This window comes from Euleptes europaea, chromosome 14, assembly GCF_029931775.1.
Source record: "Euleptes europaea isolate rEulEur1 chromosome 14, rEulEur1.hap1, whole genome shotgun sequence".
Taxonomy (NCBI): domain Eukaryota; kingdom Metazoa; phylum Chordata; class Lepidosauria; order Squamata; family Sphaerodactylidae; genus Euleptes; species Euleptes europaea.
In genome coordinates, this window is record NC_079325.1 from 24391668 (window position 1) to 24417335 (window position 25668).

A 25668-nucleotide genomic window follows, 5' to 3' on the forward strand; every position below is an offset into this window, starting at 1 on the left:
GTAGTCTATTAAGAGTGAAATAGCATTATGTCTAAAAAAAAACCCAATGTACTGTAATAATAATGAAAAAGTTTAAAATATTGCGAGTATTACCAAAATGTGACACAGAGACACAAAGTGAGCACATGCTGTTGGGGAAATGGCGCCGACAGACTTGTCTGCAGAGCGCAATAAAGCAAAGGGCAATAAAACAAGGTATGCCTGTAAGTTGCTTTTGTTGCATGGGGCCTACTACCAAACCAAATGATCCCTGTAAGGTCAGGAACGTCAGCTGTGCCCATTGACTTGATTCTGTATGACTGAGACAAAGGCAGAGGACGCTAACTTCTCAGCCAGGCTCAGCAGCAACAAAGGCTTTGGGGAAGCCCCCCCCCTTTTACACACCTCAACCACACAAGCAAAGGACTCTAACCTTTCACTCGTCCACACGATGCCATCCCCATCCAGGTTTTTCCTCAAAATCTCAGTCCTGTTTGCCAGAGTTTGGTCTTCAGTACCTTGAGAACTAGGCTCTTCACTGTTCAAGCTGGCGTCTAGTTCCCAGGAAGACGCTAAGCGTGCTTCAAGCAAGGACTCAATGAATGAATGCTCCTCTAGGCCATTTTTTAAAAAATCCCTCTATTTAAAAAAGTAATAAGTCAGGAAGAAGAATAGGCTACAGTCCTTTTTGGAGGGAGGGGGTTCAGGAAGGACATTCAAACACACAGGTCATCAAACAGCCTGAAATGGTACTGCCTAGAGACAGGCTTACCACCTCAATAAGACCTAGATGAAGAGGCTCAAAGAGGCCTCAGGGCTTGGTTTATGCGGTGTGCTCAGGATTAGAGGCTATTCTGGAGACCTCACGGAAAACCATGGGGAGGGGGCCTGCAGGGATGAACCCTTGGCCCTATCTATAAGATAGCGTAGGGAAGTCATATACCTGAAGTCCTCGCATCTTTAGCACGAGGGTGGGCCTTGATATTTAAGTAACTGCAGGGTCCCAGTTACTGGTCCCAGTTAGGCTCCATCTTTGAAGACGATTTCTATCCCAACCTTTGGTCCAAGAACTCACGGCTCTCCCTTTCTCCATTTGACCTCATAGAAGCCCTGTGTAGTATGCTAGGCTTCGAGACTTGTCCAGGGTCACCCACTGAACTTCACAGCTAAATGTATTCATTCATTTAGAACATTTTGTACCCTGCCTTTCCCCATGGCTCAAGGCTGCTTGCAATGCAAAATCAAAAAATATCCAAGCAACAATAAAGCCCCAATTCACCCAGGTTTTCTTACTCTGATGCTCCAAAGTTCTGACTGCTATACTACACAGTCTGTTAATGGTAGACAGTGGTCCCTTCGGAGACAGTGGTAGTCAATGACCCTTTATGCATGGCTGTTTCCCTCGCGGTCACCCCTCTGACAACTTGGGGTATTTGTTTTGATGATGCATGCCGTTTCCGGCAGTCAGAGGTTGCCTCGCTCTCCCCCTGCGTTTCCCAGCTTTTTGCCCACATTTTCAAATTTGAGATAAAACAGGTCCCTCAAAACGCAGGCAAATTACAAGCAAACGCAGGGGGAGAGCAAGGCGACCTCTGACAGTTGGAAACGGCATGCATCATCAAAACAAAGAACCCAAGTCATTGGAGGGGTGACTGCGAGGGAAACAGCCATAAAAGACCAGTGACAAACACAGGTAGTGTTGGCCTTGGCACTGGTGCAGAAAAGGTTCTATTGCATACCATGCTTATTGACTAGCCTCTAAGGCAGGAAGTGGCTGGTTTGAATTTATGCATAATACAACCCTTTTTAGTTAGTATTGACCTTTAGATATTGTCATATCTAAGTCTTGAAACATCTCCTAGCCTCCCTCCTGCTATCTGTGTTAACATTTGTTGTTACTAAGGAAGAAAATACGAAAGAGAGGCATTTGAAATGCAAATTAGCATTCTGGACAACACAGGTTTTACATTCACTACTCAAAACCCAGAGGTGTTTTCTAAGCCTGACATATGAAAAGGCCCTTAAGGATAAGGAAAGAAGTACATGTGGTAGCCAGGATACTCCCTTTACCTGTCAGGAAAACCAACTCGCAATATGGTTAGCAATTATTACTTCCGTTTATGGGTTTCAGCTGCAGACAGAAACATGTCAGAATTTTGTAAGGCTTAGTTATATCAGCACCATTTTAAAAGAGGCTCGCAAGTGAAGAACGCATTCTAGCAGCCTCCCAATAATATAAGCAGCTAGACCCGGGAGGGGGGTATTAACGGCAATAACAAAGGCACGCTGCATCTAATGCTGTATATTTGGACACAATACAAAAGCGTCAAAGTAGTCATCATTTTTAAAGAAGACCCAAAAGTAGCAGAACCACCAGAAAAAAGGACTGGGACCACCCTTTTTTCTGGCATTCCACAGAAAGGTGCATTATACCGATTCAGACCATTTGTTCCTCTGCTCTTGTTAGTCTCCAACTCTCCAGAGCTCTCTATCTTCTGCCTGTTTCTCTTAACTGGAATGCTCAGGCCTGAACCTGTGCCCTTCTGCTTGCAAAATCGATGCTCTATCGCTGAGCCATGGCCCCTCCACAGATTCCAGCCCACAACCACCACCCTGCATAAAATACTAATGACTAATATAATGGTTGCTCCACAGTCTTAAAATTAAGTGAGCTCCCAACTCATGCACAGATCCTCACCATGGAACTGGTACCCAGTTTCCTAATGAGATGCTGATTACCTGTCCAAGATGCACAAGATCAGCTCCCACCCAAATGGGTGGGTCATTGAAACATTACTCCAGCAGCATGAGAGTGACTCACAAAAAAAGCAATTTCCACACAGCTAGGATATCAGTATTACATCATAAATAGTTCATATTTATATAGTGTTGCCCGTGTTCCAAGTGCTTCCTTCATTTTATTTTGTAATTTTTTGCAGCAACCCTATAAGGTTGTTCTAAGGATACCTTGCAGGTTTATGGCAAAGTTGAGATTTGAACAAGGGAACTCTTGAATCACAGTTCATTTTCTTAGTCAGTATACCAGAGTGGAGATATGATAAAAATGTGGCAAGCCTGGGCAGGAGCAAGAAGATTAAATGGACAGGACCGTGCCAGAAGATCAGGCCACACTCCTGCCTGCCTCTTCAGCACAATTCTAATTTACTGAGTAAGGAGCAGCACACCACAGTACTGAAGAGGCAAACTGGAATACCCCCTTCATGGGGTATCACAACAAACCTGTACAGCAGGCCACACAGCTGTCAGAGGCCGACAGAATTGCTTGCCGAAGATTATCTTATAAATTGGGTCTGTATGGGTACTGTCTCATATTTGGGACTTGATTTATGACAGGTTAGGGTTAAAACAGATAGGGTAAAATACGGCTCATGCAGTTGAGCTGCCTAGATCTGCTATAGTGAAGTTGCCATCTCCAGAATACTTCTGCAGAAGTCCCCTTGAACTGACTTCCAAGTAAATCCTTTGAAGATGAAGCTTATTCTACAGACACCTCTGAGATCTGCAGTGTCCTGGACACATGCAGCTAATCCGGATTATGAGGGCGACAGGGTAATCCTAAACAGAGTTACACCCTTATAAATCAATTCAAGTCAATGGGTTTAGAAGGATGTAACTCCATGCAGGATTGCTCTGCTAATTGGCGCTGGTACAGTGAAACTTGCCACGTTTCAGGTCTAGATTATCGGTCTTCAGCTGCTAGGTTGTAACCTCAGCAATGCTGATTCTATGACCTTAGGCAGTTCATGAGAGGGAGGCCATCTTCTGGGCATGGAGTAGGGGTCGCTGGGGGGGGGGGAGAGGTAGTTGTGAAATTCCTGCATTGTGCAGGGGGTTGGACTAGATGACCCTGGTTGTCCCTTCCAACTCTATGATTCTAACTAAATGACGACTTTGGAAAAAGCAGGTTGCATCTACAGCGCCAGTATGATATTTTGGAAAACAGCCAAGAAAGAGGCAGGAAAAGGGATAAGTAAAAAAAGAGAGAGAGAGAGGCAGACAGAAAGGACGACTGATCTAGACAAAATACAGTCAAGGGGAAATATGTATACAAAATTACAAGCACACCCACATGCTGCAAATCTGGGTTACAGGCAGTGAGTCTAGATAGGCTGAAGGCTACTGGGCAAGACTGACATTAGCCTCCATCCTGGCTTTACAATCCCCCAATTCTGTTATTTGTTAAACTGAGTAATGCTGCTGCTGGCAAATTAGCATAGGCGCTAAATCACGTGTTTTATTCCTTTCTATTGTTGTAACTCCATTAACCCTGTAGCGGTTAGTACACACCAAAACTGAACCCCACAACATTCTCGTCCATTCCACTCTCCTCCCCCTTTGTCTCAGAATGCTACTAGTCGAATATATGCAGTATTTGGGTTTTTTTTTTTTTTTTTTTAAAAAGGAGGATAGAAATTACTACGCCACACATCATATGACCGAAGGCCAGCATTACTGTCAACCAGCTACAGACCATCCTTTTTGCAAAGCTTTGCCACCTATATCTTTTAATGTCTCCCAATCTGGATCGGAGGAGAAAATTCTGATTTACAAAGATTCCACACACTACAGATACCAGATGGGTAGTCGGGTTAGCCTGTAGCAGCACCTTAAAAGATCAGCTTCCATTAATCTTTAAGGTGCCAATGGCCTCCTTTTATTTTACATACTACGCCAATCCATGTAACAAACCAGGCTGTATCAAGACTGCTCTCCTATGCTAGCCATTTCCGATGCTTCCCAAAAATCTATTAATCATAAGCAGCATCCTACTTCGAACACTCCACAAGAGACTCACAATGACAGCTGTGCCCTGGGCGTGTCTCGCTGCCATATAGGTAAAGAAAATGAATGCAAGGATGCTGACCGGCAAACAACATTAATACAACAAGCAGCATTTCCTATGAAGATGTACGATGCCAGCCCCAACATGCTGGAAAATGGGGGCAACCCTGCGGCTGAGGATGTGCCTATGACTGTCCAATCCCTCAATAATGGATGCCAGACTTTATGTAACTGTTCCCTTTCTCTTCCCTTAGGAGTCCCTGCAGGGGAAGAGGGGGGAAATTCTGAATCGCAAGACAAATCCTTCCAGAAGAGAAATAAATGCTATTTTGTCTTAACAGGGCTGGAAGAAAGAAGTGGGGGGGGGGGGTTAAGCAGGGTTCTTGTATAACAACAAAGAATAATTTCTGCCCTTCCTCTCATCACTGCTTTTTGCTTTTCTGGGGAGGAGATGGAAGATGGAGGAGCCCAGGTCTGCACCATTACCTCCTGGAAGAAAACACACACACACACCCCGCCAGCCCTGTCGCTTGCAGCCCCACTCCCCAAAGCTTTCTTTGTATGGGCAAAGGGGGTGGGGGGAAAAAAAGAGCCGCCATCACACCAGGAAAGGGGGGGCGGAATCAACACCCCAGCCAAAGCCTCCGCTCCCCCCACCCACTTCACACCCCCACGGATGGGGAGATGGGCGCTCGGCCACGCTGCCCACCCGCGTGATGCGTGTGGCCGCTTTCCCTGGGTGTTTTGGCGTGGGGCCATTCCCCCACGAGCCCACCTGCCCTCCACCCCCCAAAAGAAGCCACCCCCCTGGCACAGAGCACCCACGCAAAGGGCTCCCCCCCACACACACACACACACACACCACCCGCCACCCAACAGAAGGGACTGCAAAGTAAGGGGAAGGTTTGTGCAAGCAGTGCCCGTCCTGCAGCCCTTGCAAGCCATTCGCCGGGGCTTAGGATAGCCACTTATGCATGGGAGGTAAATCCCAGTGGGTCGCCGTGTTAGTCTGTCTGCAGTAGTAGAAAAGAGCAAGAGTCCAGTAGCACCTGAAAGACTAACCAAAATATTTTTGTTAGTCTTTAAGGTGCAACTGGACTCTTGCTCTTTTCTACTATGCATGGGAGGTTTTGCCTTGGATTCGCTGCTCTAGATCTGAGAAGCCGGAGAGGAAAATTGTGCATCTAGAGAGCGGCAAATCCAAGGCAAGACTTCCCATGCATCAACGGCCATCCTCGCCAGATCCCGCCCGCGTGGGACAAGCTGGCTCTCTCGGCTCTGATGCCAGCCGCCTCTTTGGCCATTGATGCATTGGGGGGGGGGTTTGCCTTGGAGTTGCCGCTCTCCAGATGCACATTTTTTCTCCCCCATCCGAATTCTCCCAACTCAACAATAAAGCCCCCAGGCCAGCGAAGCATCAGCACGGCCCCAAAGAGAAAGAGGGAGGCTTCAGACGTGCAGCCGCTTGGCGCGGCTTCAAGGCGACCATTGTTCCGCCTCTTCCAACGCCGCTAACGCTTTTTTTTTAATTTTAATTTTTTTTAATTTTAATTTTTTTAATTTTTATTTATTTATCGAAAGCGATATTGGCGCGATTGTTTTCTGGATCGCCGAAGCTTGCACGCCTCGCCCCCTCCCCGTTCCTCTCCCCCCCCCCCCACCCACCCCGAGCCGCTTCGCACACAAAGGGCTCGATCCCCATGCGCCGCTCCCCAACCCCACCCCCGACCGCATTATTCGCCGGCATTCCTGGGGACTCACCGTGATGCGCGGAATGTTTTTCTTCCCCTGGTAAGACATCCTCTCTCTTGCACGCTTTCGGGAACCGGCTCCCACGCAAACCCCGAGCCGCTCGCTGGACTCTGCTCTTTGCAACGAATGAAGAAAAGGCGGCTTTCTTTCCAAAAAAAAAAAATGTTTGCAAAACCACTAACCGCGCGGGTTGGTTTTTTTTTTTTTTTTTTTTTTAAGCAATTAAACGCGGGTAGAATTTTTAATTGCAAGAAGCACAAATAATAAAGAGCGAGCAAAGAGTGCTGGCTACCCAAAAAAAAGAGTAGGGCTGGGGGAAAGATCGCAATCCCCGTGCGTTGCCTTTTCTCCCCTCCGCTCCAAACCCAACCCAGTCTTCTGGCGCGAGAGCGGGGAGGGAGGAGGCAGCTACAGCAATCAAAGCCCGGGCACAAGGAAGCTCCGGCGGCGCATGCGCGCCCCGCCACGCCCATGCCTCCCCCCCCTCCCCCCGAGCCGGGCCCGCCTCGCCTCCGAGCCCGATTGGGCGAGGCCGGCCGTGGTATGCAAATCTAGCCCCGCCGCCGTGCAATGGGAGGCGAGCGGAGCGGTAACATGCAAAGTGGCGCAATGGAGGAGCCACTCAGCGCGGCCCGCAGCCCTGGGAGGGGCGGGGCTTCGCCGTCCACGGAAAGCGCAGAGATTCGCCGTCGGGGATGCGGGGAGGGAAGGCTGCAGTGTGGCTCGGCGGACGGCCGGGGGGCGGGGCTTCCCTCCATCCCTCTGTCCAGGGCCAGTGCTACCATTAGGCGCGCTCGGCTAGGGCGCAGACCATAGAGGGGCGCAGTTTTTAAACAAATTAGTTTCTTGGGGGGTGAAATGCAACTGACCATGTATATGTATTTTTTATTTTAAGATAAGGACCACAACAGTGCTATGGAACAGAATTAATTATAACGTCTTATAAAACATTTTGTGCTTTTATTTTTTTTCTACAAGACATCTGTTTTTTTTTGGGGGGGGGGTTCCAAAAATTGGTTAGCAATGGTGGGGGGGGGCATGCAAAAATGTCTGCCCTGCCTCTCCCCTACGGGGACTTTGCGCTTTGGGACGGATAGAAAAATGCATCCCGTTCCCACCCTTCTCCCCGATCCCGTCCCCTCTCTCTGCACAGCTTCGGGCGGGGCGGCAACGTCGGTGGTTGACCAGCACCGGTTTGAATGGGCTCCCCGGTCGCTGGGGTGGGGGAGTGGGAATACCCGCAGTCTTGCAGAGAACGCGCCGCCTGCTTCCCGGCCCCGGCCCACGCCCTTTTTTGCCAGCCAGACAGAAAGGGAGTCAGCCACTTCCATATATTTTCCCCTCTGCAGGTGGGAATTGTGCGGGTGGGAAGGCTCAGCTTCGGGAGCTTGGCTGGCTGGCTGGCTGGCAGCTGCGGGATGCAGGAGCGGAGGAAAGGAGGGAGAGTGGCCTTTGCAGCAGGAACGGCGCGGACAGAAGAAAGGGGCTCGGCTGCTTGGCTGAGGATTGATTTGTTCCGTATAGATGCCGGCCTTTTGTATTGTTTGGCTCCCAAAAGAGCTTGCGGCAATCGAAAAATGGATGTGTTTTTTTAAAAAATAATAATAATAATAATGTTGTAATGCATTTTAATGTTGTAGTGGTGTTGGTGGAGAGTTGTGCTGCTGGACTCTTGCCCTTTAAGGTGCTACTAGTCTCTTGCCCTTTTCTGCTACTGCAGACAGACTAACGCGGCTACCCACTGTGAATTATCTTGGTGGAGAGTGTTACGGATACCGTGGACCGCCAAAAAACAACAACAAATCAGTGGGTTCTAGATCAAATCAAGCCTGAACTGACCCTAGAAGCTAAAATGACTAAATTGGGCTGTCGTATTTTGGTCACATTCTGAGAAGTCAAGAGTTACTGGAAAAGACCATCATGCTAGGAAAAGTTGAGGGCAGCAGGAAAAGAGGAGGACCCAACAAGAGATGGATTGACTCAATGAAGGAAGCCACAGTCCTCAATTTGCAAGTTATGAGCAAGGAGGTGAAACATAGGACATTGATTCATAGGGTCGCCATGAGTTGGAAGCGACTTGACGGCACTTAACACACACACACACGACCCGCTCGGAACCCAGCTTGCTGAGAATGAGGGCGGGCTATACATGCAAGAAAAAAATAAATGAAACCAACGCAAATATTGCTTAAAACATTATAATAAAGGTGCTCTGGTGGAAGTTGTATGCCAGGTCTGGCTCTAAGCGTGATTCCAAGGTGTCTGGGTGCTTTCTGGGCTCCCAGTGGCCTTCCTGGCTGCACTTGGTAAGTGGGAGAAGCTGGCAGTCAACTGGAACTCCACCCAGGCAGGATGGAAGGGCTACTGGCTCCTTCCTCTTCTTTCTCTCTTTTACCTCCCCTTTCTCCCAAAGCAGTAGGACACATGCCTGTTCAACTGCCCATTTCACAGTGCAATACTAAGCAAAGCTACTTACACCCTTATAAACCTATTGGGAGTCAATGCACTTAGAAGTGTGCAACTCTGCTCGGTGGTGGAAAGTGCCATGGTAGGGTTTTTAAGGCAAGAGACGTTCAGAGGTGGTTTGCCATTGCCTGCCTCCGTGTGAGCTGAGAGAACTGTGACTGGCTTAAGGTCACCCAGCAGGCTTCATGTGGAGGAGAGGGGAATCGAACCCGGTTCTCCAGATTAGAGTCCACCTACACCACATTTGCACTCCAACTGTGTTTAGGTTTGTGCTATTAGTCATGCTTTTGTCCACACGCATTGTCAAAATAACTAAAATACAGTTTTAAAGTGGGTATGCCACTTTCTAAGCCGGTATTACACATATTATAACCAGTGCTGGTTCACACACTTACACAATCACCACTCATTGATGGTAGCAACCTGGCTCTCTCTTTGCCAGCTTGGTGTAGTGGTTAGAGTTTCAGAGTAGGATTTGGGAGACTAAGGTTCAAATCCCCACTGAGACATGGTGCCCACTAGTTGACCTTGAGCCAATCACACACTCTTAAGCCTAACCTACCTCACAGGGTTGTTGTGTGGATTCAAGGGAGGGGAATGATGTAAGCTGTTTGGGTGGGATATAAATGAAGAGAACACCAGAGTATACCAACTGTCACTTGCACATGCATGCTCATCACTCTTCGATGATAGCAATGGGGCTGTCTGCATCACGGGTTATCATATTTGACTATTGGTACAACCTAATTTTCAAGGGAAAAGAGCAGGAGAATACCAACAATCAAATGTCATCACTAAAGTCAGGTCTGAGTCCAGAAGCCCCTTAAAGACCAAGATGATTTCCAGGGTAGAAGCTTTTGAGAGTCCAGGCTCCCTTCATCAGATAGGTATTTGACAAAGGGAGCTTTGACTCTCAAAAGCTTAAACCCTGGAACTCTTGTGGTACTACTAGATTCAAATCTTGCTCTTCTACTGCAGGCCAATGCAGTTAACTACCTGAAACTATCACTAAGGTCAGTTTGTGTCCTGTTAGCTATTGTCTCAGTTTGTCTTCTGATGACATAGGGCGCATTGAGAGAAATGCTAAGATCTTAAAGAAAAACATAGGATAGCATATAATAATTTAATAGAAATGAAGGAAACGGGAGGATTGGGACTACCAGATTTAAAAATGTGCTATCATGCGGCCTGCTTTACCTGGATCAAAAATTGGATCCTCTTAGAGAATCCAAAGTTATTAGAATTAGAAGGTCACAAGTTACGATTCGGGTGGCATGCTTATCTATGGTATGAGAAACAGAAAGTGAATAAAGAATTTAATTCTCAATTTATAAGGAAAAATTTATTACAGATATGGAATAAATATAAAGATGCCTTAGAAAGTAAAACGCCTGGGTGGTTAAATCCTATAGAAGCATTTATTAGAAGAGGTGCACATTTAAATTTGGACTGTAATATTTATAGAGAAATGATAGATTACAGAGACGGGATATGGGTATTGAAAACACGTGAAGAACTTCAGATAAAAGATTGGTTTATGTACCATAAATTAAAAGATATCTTCGTTAAGGATAATAGATTGGGATTTAACCGATCCAAATCTAAATTCGAGATAATATTATCAAAGGGTAATAAAGGTTTGATAGGAAGGATTTATAAAGTACTTATAGAACTGAATTTAGAACAGGAAAGGGTTAAACCAGTTATGTTGAAATGGATGAGAGATCTAGGGTATAATATAGATTTGGAGATTTGGGGAAAGCTATGGAAAAATGAATTTAGGTTTACAATCTCGAATGAAATAAGAGAAAATTTATATAAAATGTTTTACAGATGGTACATAACCCCAGTATTATTAAGTAAAATGAAAAAAGATGATAAAGCTTTTTGTTGGAAATGCGGTACAGATATAGGTACATTTATGCCTATCTGGTGGTATTGTAAAAAAATTAGGAGATTTTGGCAATTAGTTTTGAATGAGACTAACGATTTGATTAAAATAAAAATTAAGAGAGATCCCGCCTTTTGCTTATTGGGTATTTCAAAAAAAGAATTGGATAAAGCTGACAGAGTCATTTGTCAATATAGTTTTGCAGCTGCTAGGATTATAATTGCTAAAAAATGGAAGCAAACAAATAAACCTTCAATTAAAGAATGGAGAGAGAAACTATGGATGTATATGCAGATGGCCAAAATTACAGCATCTTTACATGGTAAAGATAAGGAGGAATTTAAAATCACATGGTCAAAGGCCACTGCATATTGGGATAAATCGGCAAAAACGGATTTTAAAAATTTAGTTAACGAATTATAGTACAATATGATTCTAATTAATGTATAACAATGTGATTTTTTAATTTTTGTCATGACACCTCATCGGATGTCCATTGGTGATGGGCACATTGGTGGGGGGAGGGTTTTGGATCTAGGGCGTAAAAATACAGTTTTATATGAATAACAATGTATAACAGAATCTTACGCTCTATATATGTATATGTTTTTTCTCCTTTTATATGTATACTTTTTTTATTTTATTACTTTTATTTACTTTTTTTACTTTTTTTACTTTTTTTCCGATTTATTATAAAAATGCAATAAAAATTTATTTTAAAAAATCTTGCTCTTCTACTGCAGGCCAATGCAGTTAACTACCTGAAACTATCACTAAGGTCAGTTTGTGTCCTGTTAGCTATTGTCTCAGTTTGTCTTCTGATGACATAGGGCGCATTGAGAGAAATGCTAAGATCTTGTTTACCTGACCAGCTGTCACAAGCCTTGTGCAAGCATTTCGTCTCTTTACAGGTGAAGACATGGAAAGGTGGATCTAAATGACATTTGCTGACCCAGCCCTGATTTCCACACATTCATGATCCTGTCTGCACAAAGACCTCCACATATGTACAAAGCTCACACTCCATAATCTTGACTATAAAAAAAGAGATTGTGTGTATAGTTCAATGGGTATTGAGGTCACATTTTTCCATACAAGCACTGGGATGGATTATGTATAAAGGCTGACAGCCAGTCAGCATGATCTAGTGGTTAAGGTATCGGATTAGGACCTGGGAAAACCAATTTTGAATCCCCACTCATGCAGTGGAAGCTTGCCAGATGACCTTGGGCCAGCCATACATTCTCAGCCCTGACTCTGGCTATTATTGGGATGGGAGACCTCCAAGGAATATTCTGGTCGTGTCACGGAGGCAGGCAATGGCAAACCACCTCCGAACGTCTCTTGCCTTGAAAACCATGCAGGGTCGCCAGAAGTCAGCTGTGACTTGACGGCAAAAAAAAAATGTGGAGAGGTTAGGAGGGAGCCTTGAAGACTTGATCCTGAATCCCCTCCCTCTATGCATTCACCAATTAAACACCAGCACAGAGCTGTGGGACAATGAAGAAGGACTTGGAAAGTCTGGACAAGGTGTTCCCCCAACTCATGACTGGATCACATGTGCTCATCCCCATACACAGGATTCAGATTTCAGTCCATTCCCCTCCCTTCCACACACACATATACACCATTTTCCAACACATAACGAAAACCAAAACAAAGACAAATAGGTCTTGCCTACTTAGAAAATAGATGGAATACAAAGAAACTGTCACAGATGCTTCGCTCTTCAGAACTGCAAAATAGCTGCATTTTCCTAGATATATAATATGAAGGGTTTTAATTCGTTGTTGTTATTAAGCTGTGTAATCTTGGATGAGAAGGAGTAAGAATCAGAGGGAGACAGAATTGGGAAAGCTGCCAGAATGTGGTCATCGAGTACTCTAAACTGGATCCAAAACTTGGCGACTATAACAGGGAAGCCACACATTTCGCACCCAGAACTCTTGTGTGGCTTAACTGGGTGAAGGCTGCCCATAGGAAGGCAGTGTGAGAACCAAACATTTGTAGTACAGTTTAGAACAATTTACAGTGCTCAAACTTGTTTATATTGTTCAAGAGCGCTGCTCGAATTTGCAATGAAATTATCAATCAAGCAAAAGAATCAGACTGTTGTTTGTGTCTTCATGGACAGAAATAAATGGCAAAATATCTTTTAAAAGGCACCAGCCTCCCTCCTTCCACACGCAGTGAAAAAAGAATAGGCTATACTCATAGTTTTCATTTCAGTATGGGATGGAGCAGAGAACGTCAGCTGCTGTTTAATCCTCACTGAACTTCCAGCACAAACATTACCAAAATGCTTTGCAATGCAATCCTAAATGGAGTTATGCCCTTCTTAGTCCATTTAAGTCAAAGGATTTTGAAGGGTGTAATTCTTCTTAGGACTGCACAGTTAGTGCAACGATTCTTGTAGGCATATGCTACTGTTCTTTACAGATGCTGCTTATTGAATTTCAAAGGAAGGATATACTGGCATGTATAAAACTAACTGAAAGAGTTCTTCCATTTTCCAGTCTCGAGTGGTGGATTTGTATGGAAAATCTACTTGACAATTAGAATTTTCACGGATTCCATTTGGTGTCAGTTCATTCAGCACAGTCGGTTCCTTTTACATAAAGGCCTCGTAAGATAATGCATTTCTCGCAGTCAGGCTGCAGAACTGCACCATGGACTGGGGTGTTTTGAAGACAAAATAAACAGTCCTTTTTGCATGAAGTTATAAAATAATCCAAGAATGCAATATCATGAGAATACATCATTCTCTTTTTTTTTTGTATCTGGTTTGGCTGCTGCAAGCAGAAACGACTGCTGTGTTGACCAAGAGAGCCAGGCTCCTACTATTTATATCAGGCTTAGCCTATCCACAAGCTTCATAATGCCAACCAATCACAGGAACCTGTGGATAATTCTATTATTCTGTCTGTCTGAAGAAGAAAGGTTCTGAGGCCTGAACACATAAAGGCCCAAGTCACGAGCAGCTGCATGTAGTTTCCAGAGCCGAGTCCCTCACAGGAGGCAGTGCTTACTAGGAGTATAACAATTAATCAGATTAATTAAGATGTTTATTGATTAAAAGGTGTCCCTGATATTAATCAGCATTTTAAAAAGGTGGTTAATTGTTTTTAACGAAATTACTTATAAATACATAACCGCCAGATGTCATTTGAGAAGAGAACTTCTAAACGCAGAAGAAATGTCTCTTCTGAGATGGTACCCACTGCATCATCTGACAACCACAAAAAAATGCTTGCCTCCCTCCAGAAATTTTGTGTTATTAATATTTAGATTTATGTAGATGAAATCAATTAACCCATTAAAATTCACACAACCCAATGGCTGACAGGTTTTTTTTTTCCATCAAGTGGCAGCCCCAGTGTTTTACATTCAACTACAAACCACATTTTATGTTCTTCTTAAGACATTTGGACCTCGCCTTTCCATCCCAAAGGATCCCCCAGGCAGCTATTTCAGTATGCTAAAAGGATTGTGCGAAGCAGCCCTGAAATTCACATTGCTCAAATGTTATCCCCATTAAAGCAAGGGATTCCCTCTAGATTCGGGCTGCAGTAACTTTCCGATATAAGGCAAGTACAATAGATGGGTGTGTTTTTCTTTTTAAACCCAATGGCCAAAAGCCTTTGAATAAAAGTATTAGCAGCCAGCTATAAAACTTCAATTGCAAGGGTCCAATGACAGTTTTACAACAGATCTGTATGAATCCTATTTCCTCACTATGCTAAACCTGAAGAGGAGCATTGCACTTCCGGTGGCCCGCCTGGAGATCTCCTGCAGCTACAACTGATCCCTGGACTACAGAATGCCGTTCCCCTGAAAAAAATGGCAGCTTTGGAGAGTGAACTCTATGGAATCAAATCCCTACTGAGCCTCCTCCCCCAAAAAACTCTGCCCTCTGCAAGCTCCACCCCCAAATCTCCAGAAATTTCCCAAACTGGAGTCGGCATTCGGCAACCCAAATTGCCCTGTCCCCATGATGTCCAGCCTTCTTACATTTTATCATGTTTACCTTCATAATCATGGATGAAGGATTTCCTCTTGAAATGAATGCCTACATTGTGTTTGCTCTGTAAGACCACCCCAGAGTAGGCATCATAAACCTTATTCCACAGGTGCCATTGCATGCATGCCCTTCAACTGTCTTTTCTTTTGCCAGAGTCAGTCGCTATTTTGAGGTCCCTGCTATAAATCAGAACTTCCCAACCTTGTTGAATCTATGGGCACTCCCGGAATTTTGAAAAGGGGTAATGGACACCAAATGGCTCCCATGGGGACTGGGGCCAATCGCAATATGTGGGGAGGTTCCAAGCCAAGCATCCTCCTACGCTGGAGGCAGTTGTTTCCGAATGGGTGCTCCCTGCAGACACAAAGGTGATGCCTCCTGGTATGTCCTGAAGTAACTCCTGCTCCAATAAGGTGGAGGAAGGCCATGATTAGCTCTTTACTATAGAGGAGAAGGAAGTAGGCATCAAGAAATACATCAGTGGGCACCATGGGAATCACTGCTGTAAATCACTGTTCCTGCTTGGTTTTCTTTGTTGTTGTTGTTGCTGTTGTTGTTTCCTTCTGAGAAAATGCTGGAAAGTCCTTTTACAAAAAAAATAATTATTGTGAGCTGCTAGAACTGTGATTTTTCACAGTCTAGCTTCTCTCCTGTGGTTCTCTAGATGTTTCAAGTATCATTCCACCTGACGGTAAAGAGGATGACCTCTGTGCCACTCATGGAATAGGCTACCCAGAGACAAGGGAAGAGTTTCTACATACTTGGGGACTTAGCTTTCATATAAATATACTTGCATGAAAATAAATTCAACAAAACACATACCCCTGAGCTACATCTTCACATCACGGGATATTACACAATCTTTGCACTATAACTGTCATTCACAACTGGATTTTCCTTTGTGAATAAGCCAACCCAATTGCAAACTGTTGCTATAGTTCAGCAAGAGTGTAGGAGCCAACATTTGTCATTATTATTTATTTAATTCATTTATACTGCACCTTTATCCCCAACGAGGATCTAAAGCTGTTTACATTGTTATCTCCTCTATTTATCCTCACAACAATCCTGTGAGGTGGGTTAGATTGAGAGTGTGTCACCCAGGGAGATTCCGTGACAGAGTGGAGATTTGAATTTGGGTCAAACCTGGATTTTCTCTCCATCCGAAGAAAACTGAATATGCTCCAGAAGGGTTAGAATGTCAAAAGCTGTAGAAGCCTTTACAGGGGGAAACGTGGGGTAAGGAAGGGAAATCAACCGGCACAAGCCCCTTAGAGAATCCTGGATGGGGAGATTTCGAGGAGAGGAATGGGACTTCCAAATTGCTCCCACTTCCATCAATCACTGCTGGCCTCCACTTTTCTTGTCTGTCGTGCATCAGTGGCTTGAGGGGTGGGTCACAAGGAATATCCCTTCTACAGAGCATCACTGAAGGAGGAGGCAGTGACCTTACCAGAGTTGGGCATGAAGAAGCAAGAGAGGACCACGTGCCATGACCACAACTGCTACACTGCACACCTGCCCAGCTACCAAGTGGCTAGCTGAACCTGATGCTAGCATGTGATGTCAATAACCCACACCCAGATTGGGTCCCACTAGCCACTCAGTAGCTGTACACCTGCTTGGTGCTGCAACCCAGAAGCTCCATGGCCACCTTCTGGGCCTCTTCAGTAAGGGCACTTCTTCCCCTTCAGCAAGGCTCCATGCTGGCAGACAGGATGTTCTCTGTGAGCCACCCCATGAGCCGCTGATGCTTTAATACACATGCAATATAAACACATGTACATGAACATACTATCACATTTTTATAGATGCTCTTTTTGAATGTTGATAACTACAGATTGTAGGACAATTCTGTGTGCAACTTTCTTTAAAACATTTCTTTTGCACCTTCCCACCCAATTAATGACAGCCAGCATAGTCTAGTGGTTACAGTGTTGAACTAGGACCAGGGAAACCCAGGTTTAAATCCCCACTCATACCATGGAAGCTTGCTGGGTGACCTTGGGCCAGTCACACACTCTCAGCCCCGACTCTGCTAAATATTTGGATGGGAGACCTCCAAGGAATACCAGGGGCGTGACATGGAGGCAGGTTATGGCAAACCACCTCCAAACCTCTGTTGCCTTGAAAACCCTATGGGGGTCACCATAGGTCAGGTGTTACTTGATGGCAAAAAAATAACAATGGACCCACCCCTAGATAACAAGGGCCATCTCATCTTTCTAAAATGGTACAGGACACACAGAATACTACATACAGCAATATATAATTTGGGGGTGGGGGAAGGCAATAAAGTAACTGTTATAAGAATTAGAAGATTGAAAGCCTGTCTCTCTTTTCATCTGTGAATTGCTGGAAAGGATGCCATTTTAAATCCACCTCTTCAGAGTTCTGCATACTATCTGGGCATGGCTTCTGTAAAAGGAAGTCATGAATTAAGATGCCATTAAGATGCCATTAAAATTTTATCATTACCTGAACGTTTGGCAGTATAACAGAGCGGCTTGTATATCCCAAGTCCATTCACTTGCAGCATAGTGAAGAATTTCCAGATGTTTACATCTGTCCTTACCAATACTGCCTGCTTCCTTGTACAATCTGTGCTTGTGGCCATCACTACTTCCACAGGTAGTGAGCTCCACAGTATTTACTCAAGTGAAGAACTATATCCTTCGTTTGTCCTGAACCTGTTTCCCATTAACTTCAGTGGGTGCCCCCAAATTCTAGTATTATTGTAGAGGGAGAAAAATCTTTCTCTATCCATGTTCTTTGTCCTATGCATAATTGTATAAACTTCTATCATGTCTCCCTTTAGCCATCTTCTTTCTAGACTAAAAAAATCCCAGACTCTTTAACCGTTTATCATAGGAAAGGTGCTCCAACCAACTAATCGTCTTAGTTGCCCTCCTTTGTACTTTTCCCAGCTCTGCAATATCCTTTTTAGATATGGTGACCAGAACTGCGTGCAGTATTCCAAATGAGGCAGCACCACAGCATTATACAAAAGAATTACACTACACTATTGGCCATTTTGTTATTAATCCCTTTCCTAATGACCCCCGGCATGAAGTTTGCCTTTTTCATCACTGCCACTCAATGGGTCGACATTTTCATCAAGCTTTCCACTACAACCCCAAGATCTCTTTCAATCTCAGTCTCAGACAGTGAGCCAGAGTGGTGTAGTGGTTAAGAGCGGTAGACTCTAATCCGGCGAATCGGATTCCCCACTCCTCCACATAAAGCCTGCTGGGCGACCTTAGGTAAGTCACAGTTCTCTCAGAACTCCCTCAGCCCACAGGGAGGCAGGCAATGGCAAACCACCTCCAAACATTCCCTTGCCTTGAAAACCCTATGGGGTCACCATAAGTCAGCTGTAACTTGATGGCACTTTCCACCACTCAGACATTTCAGACCCCCATAGTATGCATTTAAAATGTATACATTTAAAATTGTGATTCCCCCCAATATACATCACCTTAGACTTACCCATGCTGAATATCGTTTGCCAAATGGTTGCCCACCCACTCAATTTAGAGAGATCCTCCTGTTGTCTTGGTTTTCATCATCCTAAATAAATTGGTATCATAGGGATGTGCCACTTGAAAAAAAAATCAGTATTTTTTTTCCTGATTCAGGCATCAAGGAGCTGAAAAGGATTGGCATTCACAGTTTTCCAGGTTCCAAATAATGGTTTAGTATTTGGATCCTTGTTTCCCCCCCACCCCCCAGGATTCTGCTTTTATTCAGCTTCTTTATTCCCTATGGGGGAACTTTCCCCAAATTTCAAGTGAATTGGACTAAGAACAAGGTGCCCCCAGCTATTCGCCATTGTTTGCTGGGGGAGGGGCAATGCCATGCTTTCTCCAAGGCAAAGAAAAACTAGACAAAAGAGCAAGCAAAGCAACTCCTGACCAAAAGCCTCTCAAAGCAGACAAAACCAACAAGCCCAAAGAACCAGGGCAGAAGCAGGGAATCTGGGCAGAACCTTGGGACAATGTGGCAAACCTAATGTCACAACAAATGTACAACCCAAGAATCCAACCCAATGTCAAACCAGAGAATTGTCCAAGCCAAACCTATTGCAAGCCCTACAAATGTAAACTCATAGAACTGGAGGCAATGTACATCTCAAGAACCAAAGGCAATGTCAAACCCAATAATGCATTGCAAAAAGCACACCTGGTGCAAATACAATGTTGCAAAACCAAGCCAAATAAACATGGCAAGCTGATACCAAGCCCTGGGAAGACACAGATACACTGGAGAAAATAAAAATAAAAAACAGTCCTGAGAGCCTTAAAAATCTGGCTCCCAATATTTCTGGTCAATTCCAAAAATTGCTGGGATTTTTCAGGACCCATTCACTGGTATCCTGAAAAATCCTGGATACCATCTGAAGACCCAAATATATCTGGAAAATACCAATAAGGTATTTTCTGGATATATATATATATATATATTTGGATTTGGATACATCCAAATACACATCCCTATGGTATCATCCAAAAACTTGGCTACTACACTGCTCACTCCCAATTCCAAATGATTTATGAACAAATTAAATAGCACCAATCCCCATAGTGATCCTTGTGGGACCTCCTTGCTCATTTCTCTACATTGTGAGAACTGTTCATTTATTCCCACTCTGCTTCCTGCCAAGTGACCAATTTTTAATCTTATGACTGCTAAGCTTACTCAGGAGTCTTTGGGAAAGGTGCCATGTTAAAAGCCTTTTAGAAGTCCAGGTATATGATGTCTACCCTTATTCACATGCTTGTTAACCCTTATTCATATGCTTGTTTACCTGCTCCAAAAGGTTGGTGAGGCAGGATTTCATTTTGCAGAATCCATGCTGATTTTTCCTCAGTAAGCTTTATTAACTAAAAGGTAAAGGTAGTCCCCTGTGCAAGCCCTGGGTCATTACTGACCCATGGGGTGACATCACATGCCAACATTTACTAGGCAGTGTTAAAGGGGTGTTTTGCCATTGCCTTCCCCAGTTGTCTACACTTTATTAACTAAGTTGCCTGTAATTCCCTGGATCCCCTTTGGAACCCTTTATACAAACTGGTGTGACATTTTCTACTTTCCAGTCATCTGGCATAAGGCAAAGTTACATAGAAGATAAACAATTTCACATTTGAGTTCTTTAAAAACTCTTGGAGTTATTGGCATCTAGACCAGTAGACTGATGAATTTTCTGTTTGTGTAGCAGTCTTAGAATTTTATCTATCATTATCTCAATTTGACTTAATTCTTCAGACACCCTTCCCAAAAAAACAGCACTCTTCTCAAAAAACATCACCTCTGCCCCACACTTACCACAGTGGGGGGAAGCAAATAAGTCATTCAGTTTCTCTGCCATCTCCTTAGCAACTCCTTTATTCCTTTGCCATCGAAAGGCCTAACAACCTTCCTACACAGTTTCCTTGTCCAATTAAATTTAAAGAAATGCTTATTGTTGGTCTTAATGTTTTTGGCCATCTGAGCCTCGAATTCTCTTTTTGCTCACCTTATTGTCAATGCACATTTGTTTGTTTTTTCCAGAACCTGTGTTCTTTTCTGTTCCAATCAGGCAAACATTCCACTTTTTAAAAGAGTCACATTCTTTTAGACATGGCAATACCTTTCCTAATTTGAGGCATGCATTCTACCTGGGCCTCAATTAATATAATTTTAAATAGCTTCCAAACATCCCGAAAGGATCTGACTTGTAATTTTCCCTTTTAACTTCCTCCTGACTTGTCCCCTCATTTTAGCAAAGTTCCCTCCTTTGAAATAAAAAGTGATGGACTTTGGGGGCAAATTTTTGTTGACATGAATGCTGAACTTAATAGTATTGTGGTCACTGTTCCCAATCAGTGCAACAACATCTACATCTTGCCCACTCATAACCAAGTTCAGGGTTGTCCCCACTTTTGTCCCCAACTCCTCCCATGCACAGTAATTTATGAAGTCTAGAAACATTTGTTCCTATAGCATGACACAAACACACATTGGCCCAATCAATGTGAGGGTAATTGAAATACCCAATATTACAACATTTTCAACTTTCATCACTCCTTGTTTCCTTCTCTGTCTTGAGATCCACCTAACGGTTTTGATCAGAGGAGCAATAGCACACTCCTACTTTTAAGTAATGCTTAGGGCCTGGTGTTTCCATCCATCACATTTCTGTGGAAGCATTTCTTCCCAAAATGTTTTCCAGCTTATTTGATTGTATGCCCTCTTTGATATACAGAGTTACACTGCCCTGAACACATCCTTCCCCATCCTGTCTGTAGAGTTTATTTATTTATTTTCACATTTGTAGCCCTCCCTCTCTAGCAAGCCGGTTCAGGCCAGGTAGCATCAATTCAAAATCCAACAATCATATAAACAAATAATACTAACAATAATAATAAAATCAGCATTAAAATTTAACTTACAACCACAAATCGAAGATGGCACCTAAACTCCCCTTTGCTGTAAGAGCTCCTGCAGGCAGCCGCCCCTCCACTATGCCGTTTCATACGTATGAAAGGGAGGGGTGGGGGAGCCCAGCAAAGATGGTATTTGCGGCTGTCCTCAATTGTAGGCCTCGTGGAAAAGCTCTGGCTGGCAGGCCCTGCGGAACTCCAGGGATAACAGTGTCTCATGGATTTTCCCTTATTCCACTAGCATTCTGAAATCCTCACTTCATCTACATTGTCATCTAGCACTAAGTACTCCAGCTCGCTGAGGAGAAATAATCACCTCCAGAAATATACCTGTGACAATTTTTTTTCCTTTATTGTTGCACAGTCCAAGGTAGCCATGGTTAACTGCACCCCACTCCTCATTATACAGTGTCCACTCAGCTCCCATAAAAATAAAAAAAGCCATGCTGGATCAGACCAAGGTCCATCAAGTCCAGCAGTCTGTTCACACAGTGGCCAACCAGGTGCCTCTAGGAAGCCACAAACAAGACGACTGCAGTAGCACCATCCTGCCTGTGTTCCATAGCACCTAATATAATAGGCATGCTCCTCTGATACTGTACAGCATAGGTATGAATCATGACTACTATTAATTTTGACTAGCAGCTGTGGATAGCCCTATCCTCCATAAACATGTCCACCCCCATCTTAAAGCCTTCCAAGTTGGCAGCCATTACCACATCCTGGGGCAGGGAGTTCCACAATTGGCCTCCACTGGCCAACCCCATGAGTGCTTCACTACCACTTTTAAGGTGTTGCCCAATAGACAACTCTGCCCAGCTGGCTGTCACACCCAATTGGCCCCTCAAAACCCTTTCTCATCCATCGTAGCCAACACCATGAGCCAAGCCCAGCCAATAGAATGGGTGTTGGGCCAAACCCTCCCAACCTGAGGGTGTTCCTGAATATTCTGCCTCGTCTGTTGCTCATGGCTTCCTGGAAGTCCAGCACTGCCTGGCTTGAAAGCCCTCCTGGTGATCACCACCACCCACATCTTGCTCCAGTCACTTGGGTCCAACAGGCCCCAGCGCCACACTCTCTCATCAATACACCACACCAATACTTTGGGATGAGTCATTACAAATTTGAGGCTCTCCAGCTACTGCTGGCTTTCCCCCATTTTAAAAGCTGCTCCAGCACCTTTTTGATATTACGTTCCAGCAGCTTGGTTCCCCATCAATCCAAGTGAAGCTGGTCTCTTTTGTACACTTTGGCTTGTCCCAGAATGTTCACCAGTACCTAACGTATCTAAAATCTTCCTCCTGACAACCTCTTCCTCAGCCATATGTTGCGACCTCTAATGAGTTCCTCTCTAGTTTGTCCTGCACATGTCACATGTGGCAATTCTGAGTGTGCTACATTGCAGGTCCTGGCCTTTAACCTTCTGCTTAGTAACCTAATACTTTTTTTCCTTCCAGGACCACACAACTACATCACCCAGTGTCACTGGTGCCAACGTGCACCATGACTTCTGACTCCTTCCGTGCACTAGCCATCTGCCTATCTAGATAGAACATAATGTTCACAACCTTCACACCAACCAGGCAATTCACCTTGGAGTCAAAATGCCCATCATAAACCCTGCTGTATATTCCTAATCTCTTATGAGCACTTAGTGATCTCACTAAGTGATTGCACATAGATATGAAACAAAACAGGGGTGAGAACAGAATTCTGGGCCACGTCACATGTCAAGTCCCACACTGCTGACAGCTTCTCGCCACTCTCTGTATCTGGTTATGCAGAAAGGACTGAAAGCCGTGAAGGGGCAGTCCTTATATAACCTCCTGATGCTACAAATGACACAAGATAGACTGGTTGGCAAAGTCAAAGGCTGCTGACGACAGGATCAACAGGGAAGTGTTTCCCCTCATCCATCTGCAAATGGAGATCATTCACCAGTGCAATGCAGAAGTTAACTTAAAAAAGCAAAAAGCAAAAAAAGTGGAAACCTGCCCTATATTTACCCTACTCATCCTCACAATGGTCTTCCTTCCATTCCTGTTTTACAGATGAAGAACCAAACCTGAGAGTCGTGGCTGAGATGAGGACTCCATTCTATGTCTGATACAAAGTCTACTCAAACAAACCAGAGGTGACATTAGAAGGATGGAGAAGAACATTTCTGTAAGACATCAAGATCTCAAGCCATGGATCTCAGCAGCTGTTGAGCTTCTCCAATGCCTGTCAGCATCCCTGGCCATCTGTAGCTACTGAAAGCTTGGCAGGTAAGATCCAGGTTTCAGTGTCACCGTCACCCAGTCATGGGACTTGAGGGTGCTGTAAAGACTGTAGTGTCTGCCACTTAGCTGATCTCCAGGGACAATCCCTTTTCTACCAGCTCCTATAAAGCTCAAGGCTCAGAACTTGGCCCAAGCAAATTGTCTCTTGATTGGAGTCCTTGCTTGCAACTGACTGCCACCTGGACCTGACATTTGCTTCTGGAACTTATTTGCTATCTGCACTGGATACTTGCCTTGTTTCATTGTATTACTGGCATTCTCAATCCTGCTTGCTGTCTTAGATCGGACCCTGGCCTGTGCTAATAACTAATAACTCTCCCCTTCAAAAGTGCCATCAGGTCACAGCTGACTTATAGTGACCCTGTAGGGTTTTCAAGGCAAGAGACAAACAGATGTGGTTTGCTATTGCTTGTCTCTGCATAGCAATCCTGGACTTTCTTGGTGGTCTCCATCCAAGTTATAACCTTTGCCAACCTTGCTTAGCTTCTGAGATCTGATGAGATCAGGCTAGCCTAGGCCATCCAGGTAAGGATGATCCTTAATACCAACTTGCAAAAAAAAAAATTACTTGGCTAGATCAGACCAAAGGTCCATTTAATCCAGTATCCTGTTTCCAACATCCACCAGACAGGTGCTTCAGGGAAGCCCGCAAGCTGTAGGGAATGGAGACCAGATTCATCTCAAATGGCAATATTGGCAATACTGAGCAATGCTGGTGCCAGGATGACAACCTGAGTGGCAGCTAAGGCACACCAGGGTGTCTCTATGCTTTGGGTGAGTACAGCAGGAGAATGTCTGGGATACAATGCATAAACCCTAGGCATGGGTTCAGGATCAATCTGGAGTGGAATAGTGGGAGACATGGGTTGCTTTCACATGGAGGTTTTGCTCCGCATCTCTGCCTCACAGGGATTTGCCAGTGTTTTTAATCAGCAGTAGGTGTATCTCTATAGCATCATAACACTATAGAGCTATAACTACTACCAATTTTTAATGGCAAAAGCCTGCCAGTAGTAACAGAGCAGGACTGCAAAAGTGAGTGGAAAGAAAACTTGGTCAGAAGAGATGAGCACAACTGGCTGGGGTTGAAACTGTGGCTTTCAACATTGGAGAAGATCTCGGTGGACATTGCAGCAGAAGCACATCAGGTGAACTTTCTTAGATGTGGCCACAGGTGAAAGTTACTATGGACTGGTGCAGAGTTCCAGTAACAAAGAGAGCCAGCGTGGTGTAGTAGTTAAGAGTGGTGGTTTGGAGCAGTGGACTCTGATCTGGAGAACCAGGTTTGATTCCCCACTCCTCCACATGAATGGAGGACGCTAATCTGGTGAACTGGTTTGGTTTCCCCACTGCTCCACATGAAGCCATCTGGGTGACCTTGGGCTAGTGACAATTCTCTTAGAGCTCTCTCAGCCCCACCTGCCTCACAGGGTGTCTGCTGTGGGGAGAGGAAGGGAAGGTGATTGAAAGCCAGTTTGATTCTTCCTTAAGTGGTAGAGAAAGTCAGCAGATAAAAACCAGCTTTTCTTCTTCTTCTAAATGGTACCTCCTGCTTCAAACCTTCCAAGAGTGCCTGTATTAGTAAGAAATTTACTTTTCACCTCTGGATGTGACTGTGATTTTTAAAACTGAGCTGCTGAGCAAGCAGAATTACTTTCTAAAAAGCACGGTCTCCTGTGCTGCTTGAAGTCTGTCAGGTGTCAGTTGGACTTAGCTACCTCTGATCTTCAAAGTGATGAATACAAGCTCTTTTATGGCAAAGGAAAGTGCAGAGCCTGGCAATATTCCTTGGCTTCTAGCCCAGACAGGCTTCTTTGAAGCCACTTAGATTGCTCTTAGAAAGCATCTGCACACTGTCAGACAGAACTCTGGGGTTTTTAAATTAAAAAAAAAGTATTTGCTGAAGGAAAGGAGAGGCTCCATGACATAGTCATTACTGTGTCCAAGAAAACAAGGTTAAAGATTGTGTTCAAAATAAGCCGTGTGGGTTCCACCCAGCATTTCTGGTAGGCTGGTGACTAATCATTTTGGACACACACAGAGTTGCAACTC

General features: G+C 44.4%; 1 protein-coding gene across 4 annotated transcripts in view; it reads right to left on the minus strand.

Annotated features, from left to right (window-relative positions):
- Positions 1-25668, minus strand: part of DPYSL2 (dihydropyrimidinase like 2) — an 87188-nt gene that overhangs the window by 59001 nt on the left and 2519 nt on the right. For 2 of the 4 annotated variants that reach the window (XM_056861005.1, XM_056861004.1), the window contains exon 1: positions 6544-6582. The exons of the other annotated variants lie outside the window; for them this stretch is intronic. In XM_056861005.1, coding sequence (XP_056716983.1) covers positions 6544-6582 — 39 coding nt within the window. Of the gene's footprint in view, positions 1-6543; positions 6583-25668 lie in introns of those variants that run through there. 4 annotated transcript variants of the gene reach the window in all.